General features: G+C 51.5%; 1 protein-coding gene and 1 long non-coding RNA gene across 4 annotated transcripts in view; both read left to right on the forward strand.

Moving 5' to 3' along the window:
- Nucleotides 1–6,026, forward strand: part of LOC129392990 (zinc-regulated GTPase metalloprotein activator 1A-like) — a 51,716-nt gene extending 45,690 nt beyond the window's left edge. Inside the window, exons 12-15 of the mRNA XM_063607925.1 lie at nucleotides 259–482; nucleotides 1,484–3,495; nucleotides 4,442–4,665; nucleotides 5,667–6,026. Coding sequence (XP_063463995.1) covers nucleotides 259–273 — 15 coding nt within the window. The 3' untranslated portion in view covers nucleotides 274–482; nucleotides 1,484–3,495; nucleotides 4,442–4,665; nucleotides 5,667–6,026. The remainder of the gene's footprint in view (nucleotides 1–258; nucleotides 483–1,483; nucleotides 3,496–4,441; nucleotides 4,666–5,666) is intronic.
- Nucleotides 6,027–6,346: 320 nt separating this feature from the next.
- On the forward strand, nucleotides 6,347–14,144 carry LOC129393685 (uncharacterized). 3 transcript variants are annotated; one of them, XR_010113288.1, is made up of 6 exons: nucleotides 6,356–7,518; nucleotides 8,456–8,679; nucleotides 9,681–11,029; nucleotides 12,088–12,198; nucleotides 12,398–12,466; nucleotides 13,635–13,945. It is a non-coding gene; the product is annotated as an uncharacterized LOC129393685 (long non-coding RNA). The 3 variants fall into 3 exon arrangements; XR_010113289.1 differs by having other exon boundaries at nucleotides 6,887–7,518; nucleotides 9,681–11,162; nucleotides 13,635–14,144; XR_010113290.1 differs by lacking the exon at nucleotides 8,456–8,679 and having other exon boundaries at nucleotides 6,347–7,518; nucleotides 10,917–11,029.
- Nucleotides 14,145–21,148: the final 7,004 nt, after the last annotated feature.

Consider the following 21,148-nt stretch of genomic DNA (forward strand, 5'->3'; position numbering starts at 1 on the left):
ACAGGGGCTGGCTCAGTCCCCGCCTCGCGGGGGGTGGCTCGCTCCGCTGAGATGGGCATCCTAAGAGCCAGGGGAGGAAGAGGGGGAGAGGATGATAATAATTTCAGCATCGCAGGCTGTGTTCACCCAGCCTGTTAAACTGTTATTAGTATCCTGAAAGGGAGAGGATGATATTATTCCCCATAACAGACAGATATGACTCCCCATCGTAGAGCACGAGGTGTACACCCGCCCTGTGATTTTCTTCCTCATATTCAGAGACCGAGAGGTTGATGTCACTCCCAATATCGGAGGAAGTATACAGCCCCGTGTGAGATGTTCCTTAATGATATTCCACGGCGGAGGGGGTGATATGACTACATACATGGCAGAAAGTGGAAACCCCCCAGGGATATTATTCCCACGATCCTGGAGGGAAGAAGATGATGTTACTTTCAATATGACAGAAGGTGGATGAAGTGGTGGACTGCCCCTCCACACCTGTGAGTATTTCTAGTTGGGTGGGACGAGAGACTGAGAAAAGAAATAAGACACAGAGAGAAAGTGTAAAGATACAACAGTGGGTCCAGGGGACCGGCGCTCAGCACACCAAGGACCTGCACCGGCACCAGCCTCTGAGTTCCCTCAGTTGTTATTGATTATGATTTTCATGATTTTAGCAGAAAGGAATGTAGTAGGAGAGCAGGGTGATGATAAGGAGAGAGTCAGCAGAAGACATGTGAGCAAAAGAATCTATGTCATAATTAGGTTCAAGGGAAGGTACTATGACTGGACGTGCACGTAAGCCAGATTTGTTTCTCTGCACCCAAACATCTCAGTGGAGTAAAGAAGAACAAGGCAGTGTTACTGCAAACATGTCTCGCCTCCCGCCACAGGGCAGCTTTTCTCGTATCTCAGAGTTGAACGAATGTACAATCGGGTTTTACACCGAGACATTCAGTTCCCAGGGGCAAGCAGGAGACAGTGGCCTTCCTCCATCTCAGCTGCAAGAGGCTTTCCTCTTTTACTAATCCACCTCAGCACAGACGCATTACGGGTGTCGGGCTGGGGGACAGTCAGGTCTTTCTCATCCCATGAGGCTATATTTCAGACTATCAGATGGGGAGAGAGCTTGGACAATACCCTGCTTTCAAGGGCAGAGGTCCCTGCGGCTTTCCACAGTGCATTGTGTCCCCGGTTCATTGAGACTAGAGAATGGCGATGACTTTTACCAAGTATACTGCTGGTAAACATTTCGTTAACAAGGCACGTCCTGCACAGCCCTGCATCCCTTGAACTTTGATTTTATACAACACATGTTTTTGTGAGCTCCAGGTTGGGTCAAAGTGGCTGGGGCCAAGCGGCTAGGGCAAAGCTACAAATTAACAACATCTCAGCAAAGCAATTGTTTAAAGGACAGGTCTTTTTCAAAATGGAGTCTCTTAGGTCTTTCCTTTCTACATGGACACAGTGACAGTCTGATCTCTCTTTCTTTTCCCTACAGGTGGACACGCCCCCACTGATATTCCTTCTAATTGCAACGTGGGAGAGGAGGATATGACACGCGATATCGCAGGGAGTAGAAACACCCCTGTGATACTGTTCTTCATATTCAGGGAGGAAGAGGATGATATTACTCCCAATACAGACGGGTGTACACCCTCTGTACACCGAGGGTGTACACCCGTCTGTGAAAGAGTTCGTAATCTCCAGAGGGGGAGATGATATTAGTCACAATATGGTAAAGAGGCTGTGAGTCCACGGAGGATCCTCAGAGCCAGCGGGGGAAGAGGGGCTGGCTCTCAGTCCCCGCCTCGCGGGGGTGCCTCCCCCCACTGCGATGGGGGTCCTAAGAGCCAGTGGGGGAAGAGGGGCTGGCTCTGAGACCCCGCCTCGCGGGGGGTGCCTCCCCCCCTGCGATGGGGTTCCTAAGAGCCAGTGGGGGAAGAGGGGCTGGCTCTGAGACCCCGCCTCGCGGGGGGTGCCTCCCCCCCCTGCGAAGGGGTTCCTAAGAGCCAGTGGGGGAAGAGGGGCTGGCTCTGAGACCCCGCCTCGTGGGGGGTGCCTCCCCCCCCTGCGAAGGGGTTCCTAAGAGCCAGTGGGGGAAGAGGGGCTGGCTCTGAGACCCCGCCTCGCTGGGGGTGCCTCCCCCCCCTTCGATGGGGGTCCTAAGAGCCAGTGGGGGAAGAGGGGCTGGCTCTGAGACCCCGCCTCGCGGGGGGTGCCTCCCCCCCTGCGATGGGGGTCCTAAGGGCCAGTGGGGGAAGAGGGGCTGGCTCTGAGACCCCGCCTCGCGGGGGGTGCCTCCCCCCCCTGCGATGGGGTTCCTAAGGGCCAGTGGGGGAAGAGGGGCTGGCTCTCTGTACCCGCCTCGCGGGGGGTGCCTCCCCCCCCTGTGATGGGGGTCCTTAGAGCCAGGAGCAGAAGAGGGGCTGGCTCTCTGTACCCGCCTCGCGGGGGGTGCCTCCCCCCCCTGTGATGGGGGTCCTTAGAGCCAGGAGCAGAAGAGGGGCTGGCTCTCTGTACCCGCCTCGCGGGGGGTGCCTCCCCCCCCGCGATGGGGGTCCTAAGAGCCAGAAGGCTTAGAGGGGCTGGCTCTCAGTCCCCGCCTCGTGGGGGGTGCCTCCTCTCCCTGCGACGGGGGTCCTAAAGGCCAGTGGGGGAAGAGGGGCTGGCTCTGAGACCACGCCTCGCTGGGGTGCCTCCCCCCACTGCGATGGGGGTCCTAAGGGCCAGTGGGGGAAGAGGGGCTGGCTCTGAGACCCCGCCTCGCTGGGGGTGCCTCCTCCCCCTGCGACGGGGGTCCTAAGAGCCAGTGGGGGAAGAGGGCCTGGCTCTCAGTCCCCGCCTCGCGGGGAGTGCCTCCCCTTCCTGCGATGGGGGTCCTAAGAGCCAGGAGGGGAAGAGGGGCTGGCTTTCAGTCACCACAGCTTGGGGGGCCTTTATGTTCTGGTTTTACCCAAGAGTCAGCTGATTTGCTTCTTGTACTAGCAGGGCAGTTGCTGCCAAGGCCCTCAAACAGGGGGGCCATCCTTTAGAAACCCTGTCTAGCTGTTTAGAGAGGTAGGCCACCGGCCTCAGCCAGGGCCCCACAGTTTGGGTTTAAAGTCCAGCTGCCATCTTTTCTCTGACGCATACAGTGGAAAAGGCTTTGTGAGATCCGCTAGCCCCTGGGCTGGGGCTTTCAGAAGTTTTTCCTTTAAGTCATGAAAGACTTGCTGTTGTTGGAATCCCCATTCCAAATGTTGCCGGTCCCCGCCCCCTTTGTGACGTCATACAAAGGCGTGGCTAATACTGCAAAGTTGGGCTCCGCAGTCTACAAAACCCCACAGCTCCTAGGAATTCTCTCACCAGCCTTCTGCCCTTAGGCTCCGGAAGATTGCAAATGACCTGCTTTCTTTCGGATCCCGGGCTGCTTTCGGACACCTGTCGAATAGTAAATCCCAAGTAAGCTACCTGCGGTCGTCGGCAGATCTGAGTTTTCTTCTTGGACACCTAATACCCACAGCCCTCCAGGTCAGTCCTAAGGATCTTAGAATCCTCGATGGGGGTCATAAGCCAGTGGGGGAAGAGGGACTGGCTCTCAGTCCCCGCCTCGCGGGGTGTGCCTCCCCCGTGTGATGGGGATCCTCAGAGTTGGGCGAGGAAGAAGGGCTGGCTCTCAGTCACCGCCTCGCGGGGGGTGCCTCCCCTCCCTGCGATGGGGGTCCTAAGAGCCAGGGGGAAAGAGCGGCTGGCTCTCAGTCCCGCCTCGCGGGGGTTGCCTCCCCCGCTGCGATGGGGGTCCTAAGAGAAATGGAGGGAAGAGGGGCTGGCTCTCAGTCCCCGCCACGAGGGGGTGCCTCCCCCCCTGCGATGGGGGTCCCAAGAGCCAGGGGGGGAAGAGCGGCTGGCTCTAAGTCCGCGCCTCGCCAGGGCTGCATCCCCCCACTGCGATGGGGTTCCTAAGAGCCAGGGGGGGGAAGAAGGGCTGACTCTCAGTCCCCGCCTCGCGGGGCGTGCCTTGCTACCCTGCGATGGGGGTCCTAAGAGCCAGGCAGGGAAGAGGGGTTGTCTCCCAGTCCCCGCCGCGCGGGGGGTGCCTCCCCCCCACAGCGATGGGTGTCCTAAGAGCCATGGGGGGAAGAGGGGCTGGCTCTCAGTCCCCGCCGCGCCGGGGGTGCCTCCCCCCCTCGCGATACGGATCCTAAGAGCCAGGGGGGGAACAGGGGCTGGCTCAGTCCCCGCCTCGCGGGGGGTGGCTCGCTCCGCTGAGATGGGCATCCTAAGAGCCAGGGGAGGAAGAGGGGGAGAGGATGATAATAATTTCAGCATCGCAGGCTGTGTTCACCCAGCCTGTTAAACTGTTATTAGTATCCTGAAAGGGAGAGGATGATATTACTCCCCATAACAGACAGATATGACTCCCCATCGTAGAGCACGAGGTGTACACCCGCCCTGTGATTTTCTTCCTCATATTCAGAGACCGAGAGGTTGATGTCACTCCCAATATCGGAGGAAGTATACAGCCCCGTGTGAGATGTTCCTTAATGATATTCCACGGCGGAGGGGGTGATATGACTACATACATGGCAGAAAGTGGAAACCCCCCAGGGATATTATTCCCACGATCCTGGAGGGAAGAAGATGATGTTACTTTCAATATGACAGAAGGTGGATGAAGTGGTGGACTGCCCCTCCACACCTGTGAGTATTTCTAGTTGGGTGGGACGAGAGACTGAGAAAAGAAATAAGACACAGAGAGAAAGTGTAAAGATACAACAGTGGGTCCAGGGGACCGGCGCTCAGCACACCAAGGACCTGCACCGGCACCAGCCTCTGAGTTCCCTCAGTTGTTATTGATTATGATTTTCATGATTTTAGCAGAAAGGAATGTAGTAGGAGAGCAGGGTGATGATAAGGAGAGAGTCAGCAGAAGACATGTGAGCAAAAGAATCTATGTCATAATTAGGTTCAAGGGAAGGTACTATGACTGGACGTGCACGTAAGCCAGATTTGTTTCTCTGCACCCAAACATCTCAGTGGAGTAAAGAAGAACAAGGCAGTGTTACTGCAAACATGTCTCGCCTCCCGCCACAGGGCAGCTTTTCTCCTATCTCAGAGTTGAACGAATGTACAATCGGGTTTTACACCGAGACATTCAGTTCCCAGGGGCAAGCAGGAGACAGTGGCCTTCCTCCATCTCAGCTGCAAGAGGCTTTCCTCTTTTACTAATCCACCTCAGCACAGACGCATTACGGGTGTCGGGCTGGGGGACAGTCAGGTCTTTCTCATCCCATGAGGCTATATTTCAGACTATCAGATGGGGAGAGAGCTTGGACAATACCCTGCTTTCAAGGGCAGAGGTCCCTGCGGCTTTCCACAGTGCATTGTGTCCCCGGTTCATTGAGACTAGAGAATGGCGATGACTTTTACCAAGTATACTGCTGGTAAACATTTCGTTAACAAGGCACGTCCTGCACAGCCCTGCATCCCTTGAACTTTGATTTTATACAACACATGTTTTTGTGAGCTCCAGGTTGGGTCAAAGTGGCTGGGGCCAAGCGGCTAGGGCAAAGCTACAAATTAACAACATCTCAGCAAAGCAATTGTTTAAAGGACAGGTCTTTTTCAAAATGGAGTCTCTTAGGTCTTTCCTTTCTACATGGACACAGTGACAGTCTGATCTCTCTTTCTTTTCCCTACAGGTGGACACGCCCCCACTGATATTCCTTCTAATTGCAACGTGGGAGAGGAGGATATGACACGCGATATCGCAGGGAGTAGAAACACCCCTGTGATACTGTTCTTCATATTCAGGGAGGAAGAGGATGATATTACTCCCAATACAGACGGGTGTACACCTTCTGTACACCGAGGGTGTACACCCGTCTGTGAAAGAGTTCGTAATCTCCAGAGGGGGAGATGATATTAGTCACAATATGGTAAAGAGGCTGTGAGTCCACGGAGGATCCTCAGAGCCAGCGGGGGAAGAGGGGCTGGCTCTCAGTCCCCGCCTCGCGGGGGTGCCTCCCCCAACTGCGATGGGGGTCCTAAGAGCCAGTGGGGGAAGAGGGGCTGGCTCTGAGACCCCGCCTCGCGGGGGGTGCCTCCCCCCCCGCGATGGGGTTCCTAAGAGCCAGTGGGGGAAGAGGGGCTGGCTCTGAGACCCCGCCTCGCGGGGGGTGCCTCCCCCCCCTGCGAAGGGGTTCCTAAGAGCCAGTGGGGGAAGAGGGGCTGGCTCTGAGACCCCGCCTCGCTGGGGGTGCCTCCCCCCCCTTCGATGGGGGTCCTAAGAGCCAGTGGGGGAAGAGGGGCTGGCTCTGAGACCCCGCCTCGCGGGGGGTGCCTCCCCCCCTGCGATGGGGGTCCTAAGGGCCAGTGGGGGAAGAGGGGCTGGCTCTGAGACCCCGCCTCGCGGGGGGTGCCTCCCCCCCCTGCGATGGGGTTCCTAAGGGCCAGTGGGGGAAGAGGGGCTGGCTCTCTGTACCCGCCTCGCGGGGGGTGCCTCCCCCCCCTGTGATGGGGGTCCTTAGAGCCAGGAGCAGAAGAGGGGCTGGCTCTCTGTACCCGCCTCGCGGGGGGTGCCTCCCCCCCCGCGATGGGGGTCCTAAGAGCCAGAAGGCTTAGAGGGGCTGGCTCTCAGTCCCCGCCTCGTGGGGGGTGCCTCCTCTCCCTGCGACGGGGGTCCTAAAGGCCAGTGGGGGAAGAGGGGCTGGCTCTGAGACCACGCCTCGCTGGGGTGCCTCCCCCCACTGCGATGGGGGTCCTAAGGGCCAGTGGGGGAAGAGGGGCTGGCTCTGAGACCCCGCCTCGCTGGGGGTGCCTCCTCCCCCTGCGACGGGGGTCCTAAGAGCCAGTGGGGGAAGAGGGGCTGGCTCTCAGTCCCCGCCTCGCGGGGAGTGCCTCCCCTTCCTGCGATGGGGGTCCTAAGAGCCAGGAGGGGAAGAGGGGCTGGCTTTCAGTCACCACAGCTTGGGGGGCCTTTATGTTCTGGTTTTACCCAAGAGTCAGCTGATTTGCTTCTTGTACTAGCAGGGCAGTTGCTGCCAAGGCCCTCAAACAGGGGGGCCATCCTTTAGAAACCCTGTCTAGCTGTTTAGAGAGGTAGGCCACCGGCCTCAGCCAGGGCCCCACAGTTTGGATTTAAAGTCCAGCTGCCATCTTTTCTCTGACGCATACAGTGGAAAAGGCTTTGTGAGATCCGCTAGCCCCTGGGCTGGGGCTTTCAGAAGTTTTTCCTTTAAGTCATGAAAGACTTGCTGTTGTTGGAATCCCCATTCCAAATGTTGCCGGTCCCCGCCCCCTTTGTGACGTCATACAAAGGCGTGGCTAATACTGCAAAGTTGGGCTCCGCAGTCTACAAAACCCCACAGCTCCTAGGAATTCTCTCACCAGCCTTCTGCCCTTAGGCTCCGGAAGATTGCAAATGACCTGCTTTCTTTCGGATCCCGGGCTGCTTTCGGACACCTGTCGAATAGTAAATCCCAAGTAAGCTACCTGCGGTCGTCGGCAGATCTGAGTTTTCTTCTTGGACACCTAATACCCACAGCCCTCCAGGTCAGTCCTAAGGATCTTAGAATCCTCGATGGGGGTCATAAGCCAGTGGGGGAAGAGGGACTGGCTCTCAGTCCCCGCCTCGCGGGGTGTGCCTCCCCCGTGTGATGGGGATCCTCAGAGTTGGGCGAGGAAGAAGGGCTGGCTCTCAGTCACCGCCTCGCGGGGGGTGCCTCCCCTCCCTGCGATGGGGGTCCTAAGAGCCAGGGGGAAAGAGCGGCTGGCTCTCAGTCCCGCCTCGCGGGGGTTGCCTCCCCCGCTGCGATGGGGGTCCTAAGAGAAATGGAGGGAAGAGGGGCTGGCTCTCAGTCCCCGCCACGAGGGGGTGCCTCCCCCCCTGCGATGGGGGTCCCAAGAGCCAGGGGGGGAAGAGCGGCTGGCTCTAAGTCCGCGCCTCGCCAGGGCTGCATCCCCCCACTGCGATGGGGTTCCTAAGAGCCAGGGGGGGGAAGAAGGGCTGACTCTCAGTCCCCGCCTCGCGGGGCGTGCCTTGCTACCCTGCGATGGGGGTCCTAAGAGCCAGGCAGGGAAGAGGGGTTGTCTCCCAGTCCCCGCCGCGCGGGGGGTGCCTCCCCCCCACAGCGATGGGGGTCCTAAGAGCCATGGGGGCTGGCTCTCAGTCCCCGCCGCGCCGGGGGTGCCTCCCCACCTCGCGATACGGATCCTAAGAGCCAGGGGGGGAACAGGGGCTGGCTCAGTCCCCGCCTCGCGGGGGGTGGCTCGCTCCGCTGAGATGGGCATCCTAAGAGCCAGGGGAGGAAGAGGGGGAGAGGATGATAATAATTTCAGCATCGCAGGCTGTGTTCACCCAGCCTGTTAAACTGTTATTAGTATCCTGAAAGGGAGAGGATGATATTACTCCCCATAACAGACAGATATGACTCCCCATCGTAGAGCACGAGGTGTACACCCGCCCTGTGATTTTCTTCCTCATATTCAGAGACCGAGAGGTTGATGTCACTCCCAATATCGGAGGAAGTATACAGCCCCGTGTGAGATGTTCCTTAATGATATTCCACGGCGGAGGGGGTGATATGACTACATACATGGCAGAAAGTGGAAACCCCCCAGGGATATTATTCCCACGATCCTGGAGGGAAGAAGATGATGTTACTTTCAATATGACAGAAGGTGGATGAAGTGGTGGACTGCCCCTCCACACCTGTGAGTATTTCTAGTTGGGTGGGACGAGAGACTGAGAAAAGAAATAAGACACAGAGACAAAGTGTAAAGATACAACAGTGGGTCCAGGGGACCGGCGCTCAGCACACCAAGGACCTGCACCGGCACCAGCCTCTGAGTTCCCTCAGTTGTTATTGATTATGATTTTCATGATTTTAGCAGAAAGGAATGTAGTAGGAGAGCAGGGTGATGATAAGGAGAGAGTCAGCAGAAGACATGTGAGCAAAAGAATCTATGTCATAATTAGGTTCAAGGGAAGGTACTATGACTGGACGTGCACGTAAGCCAGATTTGTTTCTCTGCACCCAAACATCTCAGTGGAGTAAAGAAGAACAAGGCAGTGTTACTGCAAACATGTCTCGCCTCCCGCCACAGGGCAGCTTTTCTCCTATCTCAGAGTTGAACGAATGTACAATCGGGTTTTACACCGAGACATTCAGTTCCCAGGGGCAAGCAGGAGACAGTGGCCTTCCTCCATCTCAGCTGCAAGAGGCTTTCCTCTTTTACTAATCCACCTCAGCACAGACCCATTACGGGTGTCGGGCTGGGGGACAGTCAGGTCTTTCTCATCCCATGAGGCTATATTTCAGACTATCAGATGGGGAGAGAGCTTGGACCATACCCTGCTTTCAAGGGCAGAGGTCCCTGCGGCTTTCCACAGTGCATTGTGTCCCCGGTTTATTGAGACTAGAGAATGGCGATGACTTTTACCAAGTATACTGCTGGTAAACATTTCGTTAACAAGGCACGTCCTGCACAGCCCTGCATCCCTTGAACTTTGATTTTATACAACACATGTTTTTGTGAGCTCCAGGTTGGGTCAAAGTGGCTGGGGCCAAGCGGCTAGGGCAAAGCTACAAATTAACAACATCTCAGCAAAGCAATTGTTTAAAGGACAGGTCTTTTTCAAAATGGAGTCTCTTAGGTCTTTCCTTTCTACATGGACACAGTGACAGTCTGATCTCTCTTTCTTTTCCCTACAGGTGGACACGCCCCCACTGATATTCCTTCTAATTGCAACGTGGGAGAGGAGGATATGACACGCGATATCGCAGGGAGTAGAAACACCCCTGTGATACTGTTCTTCATATTCAGGGAGGAAGAGGATGATATTACTCCCAATACAGACGGGTGTACACCCTCTGTACACCGAGGGTGTACACCCGTCTGTGAAAGAGTTCGTAATCTCCAGAGGGGGAGATGATATTAGTCACAATATGGTAAAGAGGCTGTGAGTCCACGGAGGATCCTCAGAGCCAGCGGGGGAAGAGGGGCTGGCTCTCAGTCCCCGCCTCGCGGGGGTGCCTCCCCCCACTGCGATGGGGGTCCTAAGAGCCAGTGGGGGAAGAGGGGCTGGCTCTGAGACCCCGCCTCGCGGGGGGTGCCTCCCCCCCCTGCGATGGGGTTCCTAAGAGCCAGTGGGGGAAGAGGGGCTGGCTCTGAGACCCCGCCTCGCGGGGGGTGCCTCCCCCCCCTGCGATGGGGTTCCTAAGAGCCAGTGGGGGAAGAGGGGCTGGCTCTGAGACCCCTCCTCGCTGGGGGTGCCTCCCCCCGCTTCGATGGGGGTCCTAAGAGCCAGTGGGGGAAGAGGGGCTGGCTCTGAGACCCCGCCTCGCTGGGGGTGCCTCCCCCCCCTGCGATGGGGGTCCTAAGTTCCAGTGGGGGAAGAGGGGCTGGCTCTCTGTACCCGCCTCGCGGGGGGTGCCTCCCCCCCCTATGATGGGGGTCCTTAGAGCCAGGAGCAGAAGAGGGGCTGGCTCTCTGTACCCGCCTCGCGGGGGGTGCCTCCCCCCCCGCGATGGGGGTCCTAAGAGCCAGAAGGTTTAGAGGGGCTGGCTCTCAGTCCCCGCCTCGTGGGGGGTGCCTCCTCTCCCTGCGACGGGGGTCCTAAAGGCCAGTGGGGGAAGAGGGGCTGGCTCTGAGACCCCGCCTCGCTGGGGCTGCCTCCCCCCCCTGCGATGGGGTTCCTAAGGGCCAGTGGGGGAAGAGGGGCTGGCTCTGAGACCCCGCCTCACTTGGGTTCCTCCCCCCACTGCGATGGGGGTCCTAAGAGCCAGTGGGGAAGAGGGGCTGGCTCTGAGACCACGCCTCGCGAGGTGCCTCCCCACCTTGCGATCGGGGTCCCAAGAGCCATGCGGGAATAGGGGCTGGCTCTCTTTGTGGATGATTCTTTTTCCATTCTCATGCAGTTTTCTTTTTTCTTTCTTTTTTTTTTTGAGACTGAGTCTTGCTCTGTTGCCCATGCTTTGCTGGATCTCGGGTGACTGCAACCACTGCCTCCCAGGTTCAAGAGATCCTCCTGCCTCATCCTCCTGTGTAGCTGGGACTAGAGGTGTGTGTCACCACACCCAGCTAATTTTTGTATTTTTAGTAGAGATGGGGTTTCACCATGTTTGCCAGGATGGTCTCTGTCTCTTGACCTCGTTATCCACCCACCTCACCCTCCCAAAGTGCTGGGATTGCAGGTACGAGCCACTGGGTCCACCCTCTCAGGTGATTTTCATACCTGCATGCTCTGATCACTACTCTGTTAAACAGTCAAGGAGGGTAAGTATTATCTTCAGATTTCCAGAGCTCTGTCTCTGTACAGCCCTCTCCTCCTCAATATTCTGCCCTATGAATTCTAGCCACATTGGCCTTCCCAGACTCATAGTTCTGTCCTCTCAACTCAGGAAGTTCTCTGAGCTCCATCTGCATTCTTTCTTCCTGTGCTGTGGCCTGGAAAGTTTTCTAAGGTGTTTGGGAAGTCAGTTGTGGGGCTAGCCTCATTCGTTTCTCATTTCTTGAGGATCACTGCCTTTTGATGCTTGATTCCAGTGATTGATTCCCTTTGTTGCTTGAGGGCCATAGTTTCATATATTTTGTCCAGTATTTTTGTTGTTTTAGGTCAGAAAGTAATTTTGGTCTCTGTTACTCCATCTTGGCCAGAAGTGTAAGACCTAAGCATTTACACATCCAAATACTGCACACATAATTTTAGTTTAAGCTACTTTTTAAAAAATCTCCTTCATTTTCCATTTAGCATTGTATTTAGGGTATTACATTGGTTTTTTTGAAATTCTGTTATTGGCAGTTTCTATTGCCTATCAATCCCATTTGAAGATAGTGCATAGGGTATTCTAAAATAGCTGTTAAGCAAAGAGAAAATTGGGCCTGATGGGGTGAGAATCACAGCTCTAATACCTAGAGTGACCTTATAATGTATTGTCCAAAGGAGTTATTTTTGACAGTGAAAGAAGGTGTTGTTAGTAATTATATCAGGACTATGGCCTAAACCAGGACTATCCCAGGCAGCCTGGGACATATTTGTACCCCATCTTTATTTAATGCCTTTATACAATTCTTTACTTAATTCTACCAGCCTTTATTGAGCCTGCTTTCTTTGTCTAGCTGAGTGCCACGTGCTGACATCACTAAGTTCAATACAGCAAACTCTGAAAGATGGACAGAGAGACAGGAGATGGTCCTTTATAATGCAGTGTGATCTGTGCTGCAATAGAGGTGAGCACAAGGGCCTTACGAAGGCTCAATGAAGAGCATGCTTGACTACAGGGGAGGGTACTTAGGTTAGAAAAGATGAATCAAAGTATGTTCATAGGGAGCATGGGAGGAGAGGTGGTGGGAAAGGTGTTCCAGACAGTGTGTGTCAAGGCCAAGAGCCAGGGGAACACAGGTGGGGCTTCTTTTTTTTTCTTCTAAGATGGAAGAGTGTTCTGATCGGCTGGAAAACAACGCACATGGGAAGCTGTACAGAAATGAGTGGGGAAAGGTAATACTTAACAGCAATAGCAGTTAATATTTAGTGCCCACTTACGACATGCTGGACACAGTTCCGGGTACTCTGAACATATTCACTCATTTAATCTTTACAACAACCCTATGAGGTAGGTACTATTATTATCCCCATTTTCAGGTGAGGAATCTGAGGCACAGAGAGAGTAAGTATGTTGTCCAGGGCCACGCACCAAGTATGTGGTAGGTCCTGGAGTTGAATGCAGAGCCCCTCCACTCTAAACTCCTGAAAGCCAGATGCTACGAGGCGTTGTTATTCCAAGTGGAGGAATGCTAAGGACAGCATCCTGCAGGTGGCCAGGAAACCCTGAAGCATTCAAAGCAGGGGAATGGCTTAAAACAAGGTGGTATAAGAAAGTGCTCCCAGAGCAGCATGAAAGTCTGGTGTAGTGGAGGTCTCTGCTAGCCACAAGAGGTGGTAAGAGGCTGAGCTGAAGCAGCTGCAGCAGGGATGCAGAGGATACATTCCCCAAACCCTTATGGGCAGAATCCTTTGGCTTCAGTGACCACGGCCAAGGGTGCAGAGGAGAAGCCCAAGAAGATGCCAGGTGTCTGGCTTATGCCCCTGTGTGAACGTGAAGCCTCTCATTGACATGCAGGTTACAGGAGGAAAAGCAGGTTTATTTGGGAAGGAGGCTTCTAGACCATGACTTCCATTTTAGCCATGTAGTTTTTGAAGTGCTTGTACAAGTTCTAGGTGGAAATGTCCAGGAGCCAGTGGGGAACTCAAAGTAGATCTCAGGAGAGAGGCTTAGGCCAGAGGGCTTGGGGAATCATCAGCATGGGGGTGGGAGGAGAGCTGGTATTTGGATGAGATTGCAGTGGAGCATGAACAGAGTGGGAAAAGGTGGTGATGAACCCAGGGACTCCAGTATGCGGTAGCTGGCTGTGAGATTAGGAAGCAATGAAGGAGGCCGAGAAGGATGTGGGGGAGAAGCATCAATAAGGAATAAATGAGTTGCACGTGCTCCAGAGAGGCCAAATAAAGACTGGATTTGGCTCTCGCAGGTCATACACGAAAGAATCTTGGAACCAAAAGGAAGACGGTGGTGGTTTAAAGGGTATATTCAGTTTCTAGGTCTGCTGTCACAAAATACCAGAAACTGGGTGTCTTGTTAAAACAACAGAAATTTTTTCTCTCACAGTTTTGGAAGCTAGAAGTTCAAAATGAGGTGTTGGCAGCACCATGCTCTCTCTGAAGATGCTAGGAAGAATCTGCTCCATGCCTTTCCATTCGCTTCTGGGGTTTCCTGCAAGCCCTGACATTCCTTGGCTTGTAGATGCATCACCCCAGTTTCCGCCCCCATCATCACATGGCCTCCTCTCTGTGTGTGCCTCTGCGTTCCCTCTGTTCTTCTTCTAAGGACACCGACACCAGTCATAGTGGATTAAGGGTCCACTCCTAACTAATTACATCTGCAACAACCCTATTTCCAAATAAAGTCACATTCTAAGATTCCTAGGGAGAACATGAATTTTTGGGGGTGTGTGGATACTGTTCAACCTGGGCCATGGAGTAAATAAATGGCAAGGAAGATTACAGATGACTTTAAGCTAAAGAGGGAGATAGGGTTAAACGTAGGACTTTTTTTTTTTTTCCAGGACGGGAGAGGTTTAAACATGTTACTACATTGAATAAATGAAATAACCATGAACATGGAGTGGCTAAAGATTCTGAACTAAGTGCAAGTAATTGATAGCGCAAGCTCCCAAGGGGCTGGGGCCTGGAGCGCAGATAGATGGATCCACTGTGGGCAGAACTGGGGCGTGGGAGGGGTGTGCCGATGCAGATGTGTTTGAGTGTGGGGGGCCAGAAGCTGATTGGGGTGAAGCGTGACAGTGCAGCTCCAAGCCCGCTGGAGGTGTTCACCAAGCAACTCAAGAGCAGATGGCAGAACGAGCAGCTGAAATAACAGCTTGTGAAATCAACCCTACTTTGTGGGGAGAGGATTGGTTAAGGATTCTAGCCATGAGAACCAAGAAGAGGAGGATAATCTGTTCATGCCTATTACGGGGCTTTGGGGGAGCAGTTTCAGCCTCAACCTGGAGAATGTTTTAGAAGGCCAGAGAAAGGAACCCTGCAAATCACGTGAGCTGGCCCCTCACTTTGAGATGAAGTGTCCATACAGCAGTAACGCCACCCTCTGTAGTGGTTCTAGAGTGTGGCAATCTGGAGGGGTCATTATGGAAAAGGGCTGAAGCATAAGAATGTAGGCCCAATACTGAGATAGAGGATTCTCTGAGATGACTTAGGCAGGGTGATGGTGGTGGAGGTGGGTGTAAGAAGCCCTCTGCTGCCTCAGCCCGAGCATGGAATTCAATTGGTCAAGAGCAGAGCCAATCACCATTTAGGCCCCCTTGTTAGCCTTAATTTATTCCTCAGGTATGGAGAATACTCCTCAAGATGCATTCAGAGTGTAAGCTACCTCTTCCTCAGCAGAGGACTGCCCTGCAGGTTTGCAGTTCTGTCATTTGGAAACTCCCTGATGTGTCCCTTGGCTCTTCCCATTCTTTTGCTTCAACACATTTCAAGACCAGGCACCTTAACTGCAGAAACAGCATGAAAAACAAGTAGGTTTCAGGAAAAATTATCCCAAGTGGAGTCTCTACTGTGCTCTGTTTATCAGATGTAAAGCTTAAAACAGTGTAAGAGTTTTTACAGAGTGTATTCATATCACACCAGCTTTGGGTCCATAGACAGGGGCTTTTTCTAGATCAAACCGTTCAATTGTCCTGTTGATCCTGGCCTAAAATCTGAGTGGATAAAAAATATTTTAGGAGAGATGAGATTCTAACCCTCAATGGCAAAAAGCAGGGCTGAGCCCTAAGCCCACGTTTTTACACATATTTTACAATTGAATGTGTTGCACTACCGCTAGAACACTAGTTCTCAACCAGGGGCGATTTTGCTTTCCAGGGGACATTGGCAATGTCTGGAGACATTTTTTTTTCCATTTTCAAAAATTGTGGCAAAGCACAAACATAAAATTAGCCATTTGAACCATTTTCATGTGTATGGTTCAGTGGCACTAAGCACCTTCACACTGATGTGCAACCATCACCATCATCCATCCATAGAACTCTTTTCATTTTGCAAAACTGCAACTCTGTACCCATTAAACACTAACTCGCCATTTCCCTCTTCTCCCAGCCCCTGACAACCATCATTTGACTTTCTGTCTCCATGATTTTGACTACTCTAGGTACCTCAAATAAGTAGAATCATACTGTTGAGGGATTTTTGATGGTCACAACTTGGGATGGGGTGCTGCTGGTGTCTAGTGGGTAAAGGCTAGGGAGGCCACTTAACATCCTGCAATGCACAGGATGGTCCCCACAAGAAAGCAATAACTAACCCCAAACGTCAATCCTACCAAAATTGAGAAACTCTGAGCTAGAAAAATCCCATGAGTAATCTTACACCATGGAGTATCAGTCAATAGAGACTAGTTATGTTGCAATAAGAAACCACCTCCAAATTTCTGTGGTTTAAAACAACTTATATTTTTGCTCTAACATGGAGCATCCTTAATCAGCAATCCAGGCTGGTGGGAGTTCCATCCTGACCTGGGCTTCTACGATGACTGAAGCAGAACAAGGATCAGTGATAAATTGTGCACTGGCTTTTAAAGCTCCCATTGGAAGTGTCCAGGTCATTTTCGGTCACACTTTCTTGGCCAGATCAAATCACAGGTCCACATCTCACTTCAAAGGGAGGAAGGAAGTGCATTTTTACTCTGAGGAAATACAACCACCACACCTAGCAATTAAAAATAAACCTCATAGTGTTATCACCTGCTTGAAGTGCTGATATCAGAGCAAGCCTACCAGTAGGAGTGGTGCAGGCTGCAGGTTTTTGGTTTTGTCTTGTTTTGTTTTGTTTTGTTTTTGGAGACTGCACTCCAGCCTTAGTCTGTCATGCAGGCTGGAGTACAGTGGTGTCATCACAGCTTATTGCAGCCTTGACCTCCCCACACAAGCGATCCTCCCACTTCAGCCTCCTGAATAGTTGAGACTACAGGCCTGTGCCACCACGCCCGGTGAATTTTTTGTATTTTTTTGTAGAGATGGGGTTTCACTATGTCGCCTAGACTGGTCTTGAACTCCTGGATGCAAGTGATCCACTTGCCTCGGCCTCCCAAAGTGCTGGGATTACAGGCGTGAGCCGCCATGCCTGGCCTAGAAGCTCATTCTTATTGGCCAGAAGCTAGAGAGTGATCTAAAGGCTCCAAGCCAGGCCAGACTGGTTTCAAGCCTTAGGGCTAGTGTATTAATGAATGAGGTTTGAGCTTCTATGGCATGGGAACTGAGGGGCACCACAACACTCAGCTTACTCAAGGGACCAATTCTAGCAGCCTTCGAAGGAGTCTGAAAAAGGTAGACTTGAATTAGTTTCCGGATGAAAAATATTTGTCCCAATTGAAGCAAGTACTACTAGTGACTGCCTCTGCTATGGAAGCAGGGGTTACCTGCTTACCTGTGAGCAATAGGATTTCTTGGGGTTGATTTTGCAGGAACATGTACCTCCATGTGGCCAAACAAGCAGGCTTGCTTAGATTTGCACCACAGGATATTAAAGTGGAAAGGAATCTTAAACATCTAATTGAGGGATGGCAAATTGGGTTCATTGTAAGGGTCACCTCTGACCCTTTGGTTGTGGCTGCTAGGAGCACTGGGTGGGAAGAATTCTGTAGTTTTTTCCAGAGAGAGACAGCCACGCTTCATTAGAGAGTCTAGTGGGCATGGAAGGGAGGAGGTGAGTTGTTGTGCCTGTAACAGGATTTTGCCATCCCTAGTTCTAATCTAACACTTTGAGAGCTGAGGCTCAGCTCCACGAGTGATTTATAGAGGTCCTTCCTTTATTGCTTTTATGTCACCACATCTAGAATTAGGTCTTCTGCTTCCAAGAAAGTCAGCTGCCTCATTACCATGTAGCATAGTTAGATTCCCCATTTCACCTAGAAAATAAATATTTATTGAGGGCTGGCCAAGAGCGGTGGCTCACGCCTGTAATCCCCGCATTTTGGGAGGCCAAGGTGGATGGATCATTTGAGGTCAGGAGTTCGAGACCAGCCTGGCCAACATGGTGAAACCCTGTTTCTACTAAAAATACAAAAATTAGCCAGAAATCCCTTGAACCCAGGAGACGGAGGTTGCAGCGAGCCAAGATCGCACCACTGCACTCCAGCCTGGGCGGAAGAAAGAGATTCCGTCTCAAAAAATAAATAAATAAATAAATAAATTCACAAAAATATTTATTGAGGGCCCACTTGGTTTTTAGCACTGAAATAGGAGCCGAACATAGAGCAGTGAATGAATAGGCCAAGTCCCTGCTCTTCTTGGCCTTACATTTTGGGGGAGGAGACAGATTAGTAATTATTAGGAGAATTATTAGTAATTATTAGGAGAAAGCAGGAAATTTCTGCTTTCATGGGTGGGATACCAGAAGGTAAATCATTATGCAAGGATATTTTGGGACAAGTTTCTATAGCATAGATGTATTTTAGGATGACTGGGGCTGTGTGTTGTGAGCACGGGATCTCTGAGGCAGTCAAAGGGCACCAGGAACCTCATCTCTTAAGACATGCATGCACCGTAGGCTGCCGTTTGTGTCCCTCACTCTGGCCAAGCTCCCTTCTTCATCATGGCCTTTGCACTTGCTGTTCTCTGTCTGGGGAAGAATGCTCTTTCCCTAGAGATCCAAATGGCTCACTCCTTCAGTGTCTTCAAATCTCTGTCAAATATCACCTAAACAGAGAGGCTTTCCCTGGCCTCTAGAGGACAAAGTAGCACATTTTCTCACCCACGTACCCTGCTCATCCTTCTTTATAGCACCTCTCACCACCTGCTGTATTATTTGTTTATCGTCCAGCTTTCTCTCTAAAATGGAAGATCTATGAGAACAAGAACCTGTCTGCTCATTGAGGTGTTACTCTAGAAAAATGTCTGGCCCATAGCAGGTGCTTAATCAACAATTTTTGAAGGAAAAGTGGAGGAAAAAAGATAGGAGAAAGCAAACTCATGAAGAAGAGTGCTTGGGTGGGGTGGGAGGAGAAGAGGGCAATGGATCCAGGCCCTACAGGGATTCACTGTTCAAGCAGAAAGTCCAGGGAAAGCCACATGGCCTCCTTCAATCGGATGAGCTGGAGCTGCTGACATCCCCTGCAACCTGGGAGCCAATGCATGCAATGCTCCAGCTGGGTCTAAGGACAGAAGGAGGCTAATGAACAGCCACCTTCTGAGCAACAGGGTCACTTCAGTCCTCCCTGTTTACTTCCAAGCTGCTGGGAGTCTTATGCACATTTCCTCTTCTCACTTGCCTCTTCACATCCCTAGCTGCCGCAGGAATTTATGGCTTAATTAAAGTGGGAAGCAGGGTTTATACATGTTTATATAAAGTTATATTTTCCTCCACCTCTTTGTTGGAAGAAAACTCAAATGTTAAAATTCTTAGGAGCCCAGGAGTTCGAGACTAGCCTGGGAAACATTGCAACCCCATCTCTACAAAGAATAAAAAAATTAGCTGGGAGTGGTGGTCCCAGCTACTTGGGAGGCTGAGGCAGGAGAATCATTTGAGCCCAGGAGGTTGAGGCTGCAGTGAGCCATGTTAGTGCCATTGCACTCCAGCCTGGGTGAGAGAGTGAGATCTTGTTTAAAAATAAAGAAAGAAAGAAACACCTAGAAAGGACACTAGAGATAAATCTAGTTCATGCTCCTTGTTTTCTATGGGAGGACACTGAGGTCCAGGGTCACAAAACTCACAAATGGCCAGCCTATGGAAACCCTGTAAGAGGCAGAGTGTGAGGAAAAGGCAGGCACTTGTGATAACCCCACTGGTGGGCAGGAGCTAAGCCTCCATAGGTGGGGAAGGGAATTAACCGCAGGACACAGGCTGCAGTCTGGGGGCTTGAGATGCTCAGGGGACACCAGTTAGAACTAAGGCAGGAGGCCAAGGCAGAAGCTGTGCTCCTCTGCCTGGATGTATGAGGGCAGCAGAGGAAGAAGAGTTGGCAAAGCAGCCCAGAAACACATGAAGAGGAGGAGTGAATGTAAGTAGAGCATGCCAGAGATGGCAGATCAAGGCAGGGAGTTAAATTGAAGGAGGAGGCGGCCGCGGCCAAGGGTGCACAGTGATTCAAAGTTACAGTTGGTTATGGGCTGAGGAAACAGCTTTCTGTTTCACTGCTGTGAGAGGCAACCAGGTTGCAAGGAAAGGAGGGGAAGAGGGAGGCGTTAACATGGAGGAGTGAATGTAGACAGAACCTTCCAGATGTTGGCTGAAGATAGAAAGGAGAGGGAGGAGGGGTTCTGGAGGGAGAAAGAAGTTAAAGAGTATTTTTTTATATGGGGAGATATGGGAGTTTTGGGTTTTATTTTTGGCTTGTGAGAATGAGCTAATCTTGTATAAAGGGATTAAAGATTTTTTAAAAAATTTATCTCTGAGCCTTAGGTCTTTCAACTTTAAAACGAAGATAAAAAATCTATGTCTTTGGCTTATGAGGATTAAAATGTGAAAACACATTACTCCAGTGCCTGGCACATTATAAACACATAATACATGGTAGCTATTTTAAACATTTTATTATAAACTTATGTAGTGCTCATCTGGAGGCCTAGGAAAGTGTTATTGAAAGTATTTTAAATGTTAGTATCTTATATTTATCATTTATAGGGTATAGTAGGTTAAGAAATACTTCACGTATTTTGAAAGATTGGGCTGGAAACATACCCGAAGAAGCATTCTTTTTATCTCTCATGTACATGTGGACATTATACATTTTAATTAAGTGTTATTATATGAGCCAAATTCCCTCCTCATGGGTGTTAGTAGGAGTTGACCTCGAAGGAGGGAGGATTTGGTTGTGGATTTATGACTCACATCTGCGAAAGGAGTAAGGGCAAATAAGAACAGGAAACTCTCTGATAAGCAATTTTACTATGTTTTCATTTTTATCTGAAACTCTGTAATCCAAGACTGGGGTAACTTTTCATATTTTTTAAAAATACTTTTTAATAGGCTGGAGTGATCTTGTGTAAGCAAGGATAAATCATAGACGTTAGAGAGACGTTTGTCTCTGTGCTGTTTGGTGCAAATTCCATGAAAAAGAGCCAAGGCAGGGGGTGGGGGTGGTTGTCAGGAAACCAAGGGATGAGATGTTTTTCTTTTTCAAAGATGACACCTGTGATGCCAACTAGTGAGCATGGGCGAACAGAGCGGAAAGGAATTCGTTACAGTCCTAAAGAGGGATAAATGCATCTGGTGTCAGATTAACTCCAGCCAACAGCCTCACTCAGTCCTAAATACTGACTCAAAAGCATGTTGATTTCAGTGTGAGAAACAGATGTGTAAAGGTGACTTCTCATGAGGTAAAATATAAAGCAACATGCCTAGGTCTTAAAATCATGATGTTGAGTGCAACTGTAAGAAAAAAATGGGCTTACTGATATAATGTTATTATGTAATTTAAAGCCACATTTGCATATCAAACAACCTTGCCTATTTCTACAGAGATAGTTGTTTTTTCTTTCTTTTTTTTCTTGTGACAGGGTCTCACTCTGTTGCCCAGCCTGGAGTGCAGTGGCGCCATCTCAGCTTACTGCAGTCTTGACCTCCCAGGCCCAAGTGATCCTCCCGCCTCAGCCTCCCGAGTAGCTAGGA

Source organism: Pan paniscus, chromosome 8 (genome assembly GCF_029289425.2).
Source record: "Pan paniscus chromosome 8, NHGRI_mPanPan1-v2.0_pri, whole genome shotgun sequence".
Classification (NCBI taxonomy): domain Eukaryota; kingdom Metazoa; phylum Chordata; class Mammalia; order Primates; family Hominidae; genus Pan; species Pan paniscus.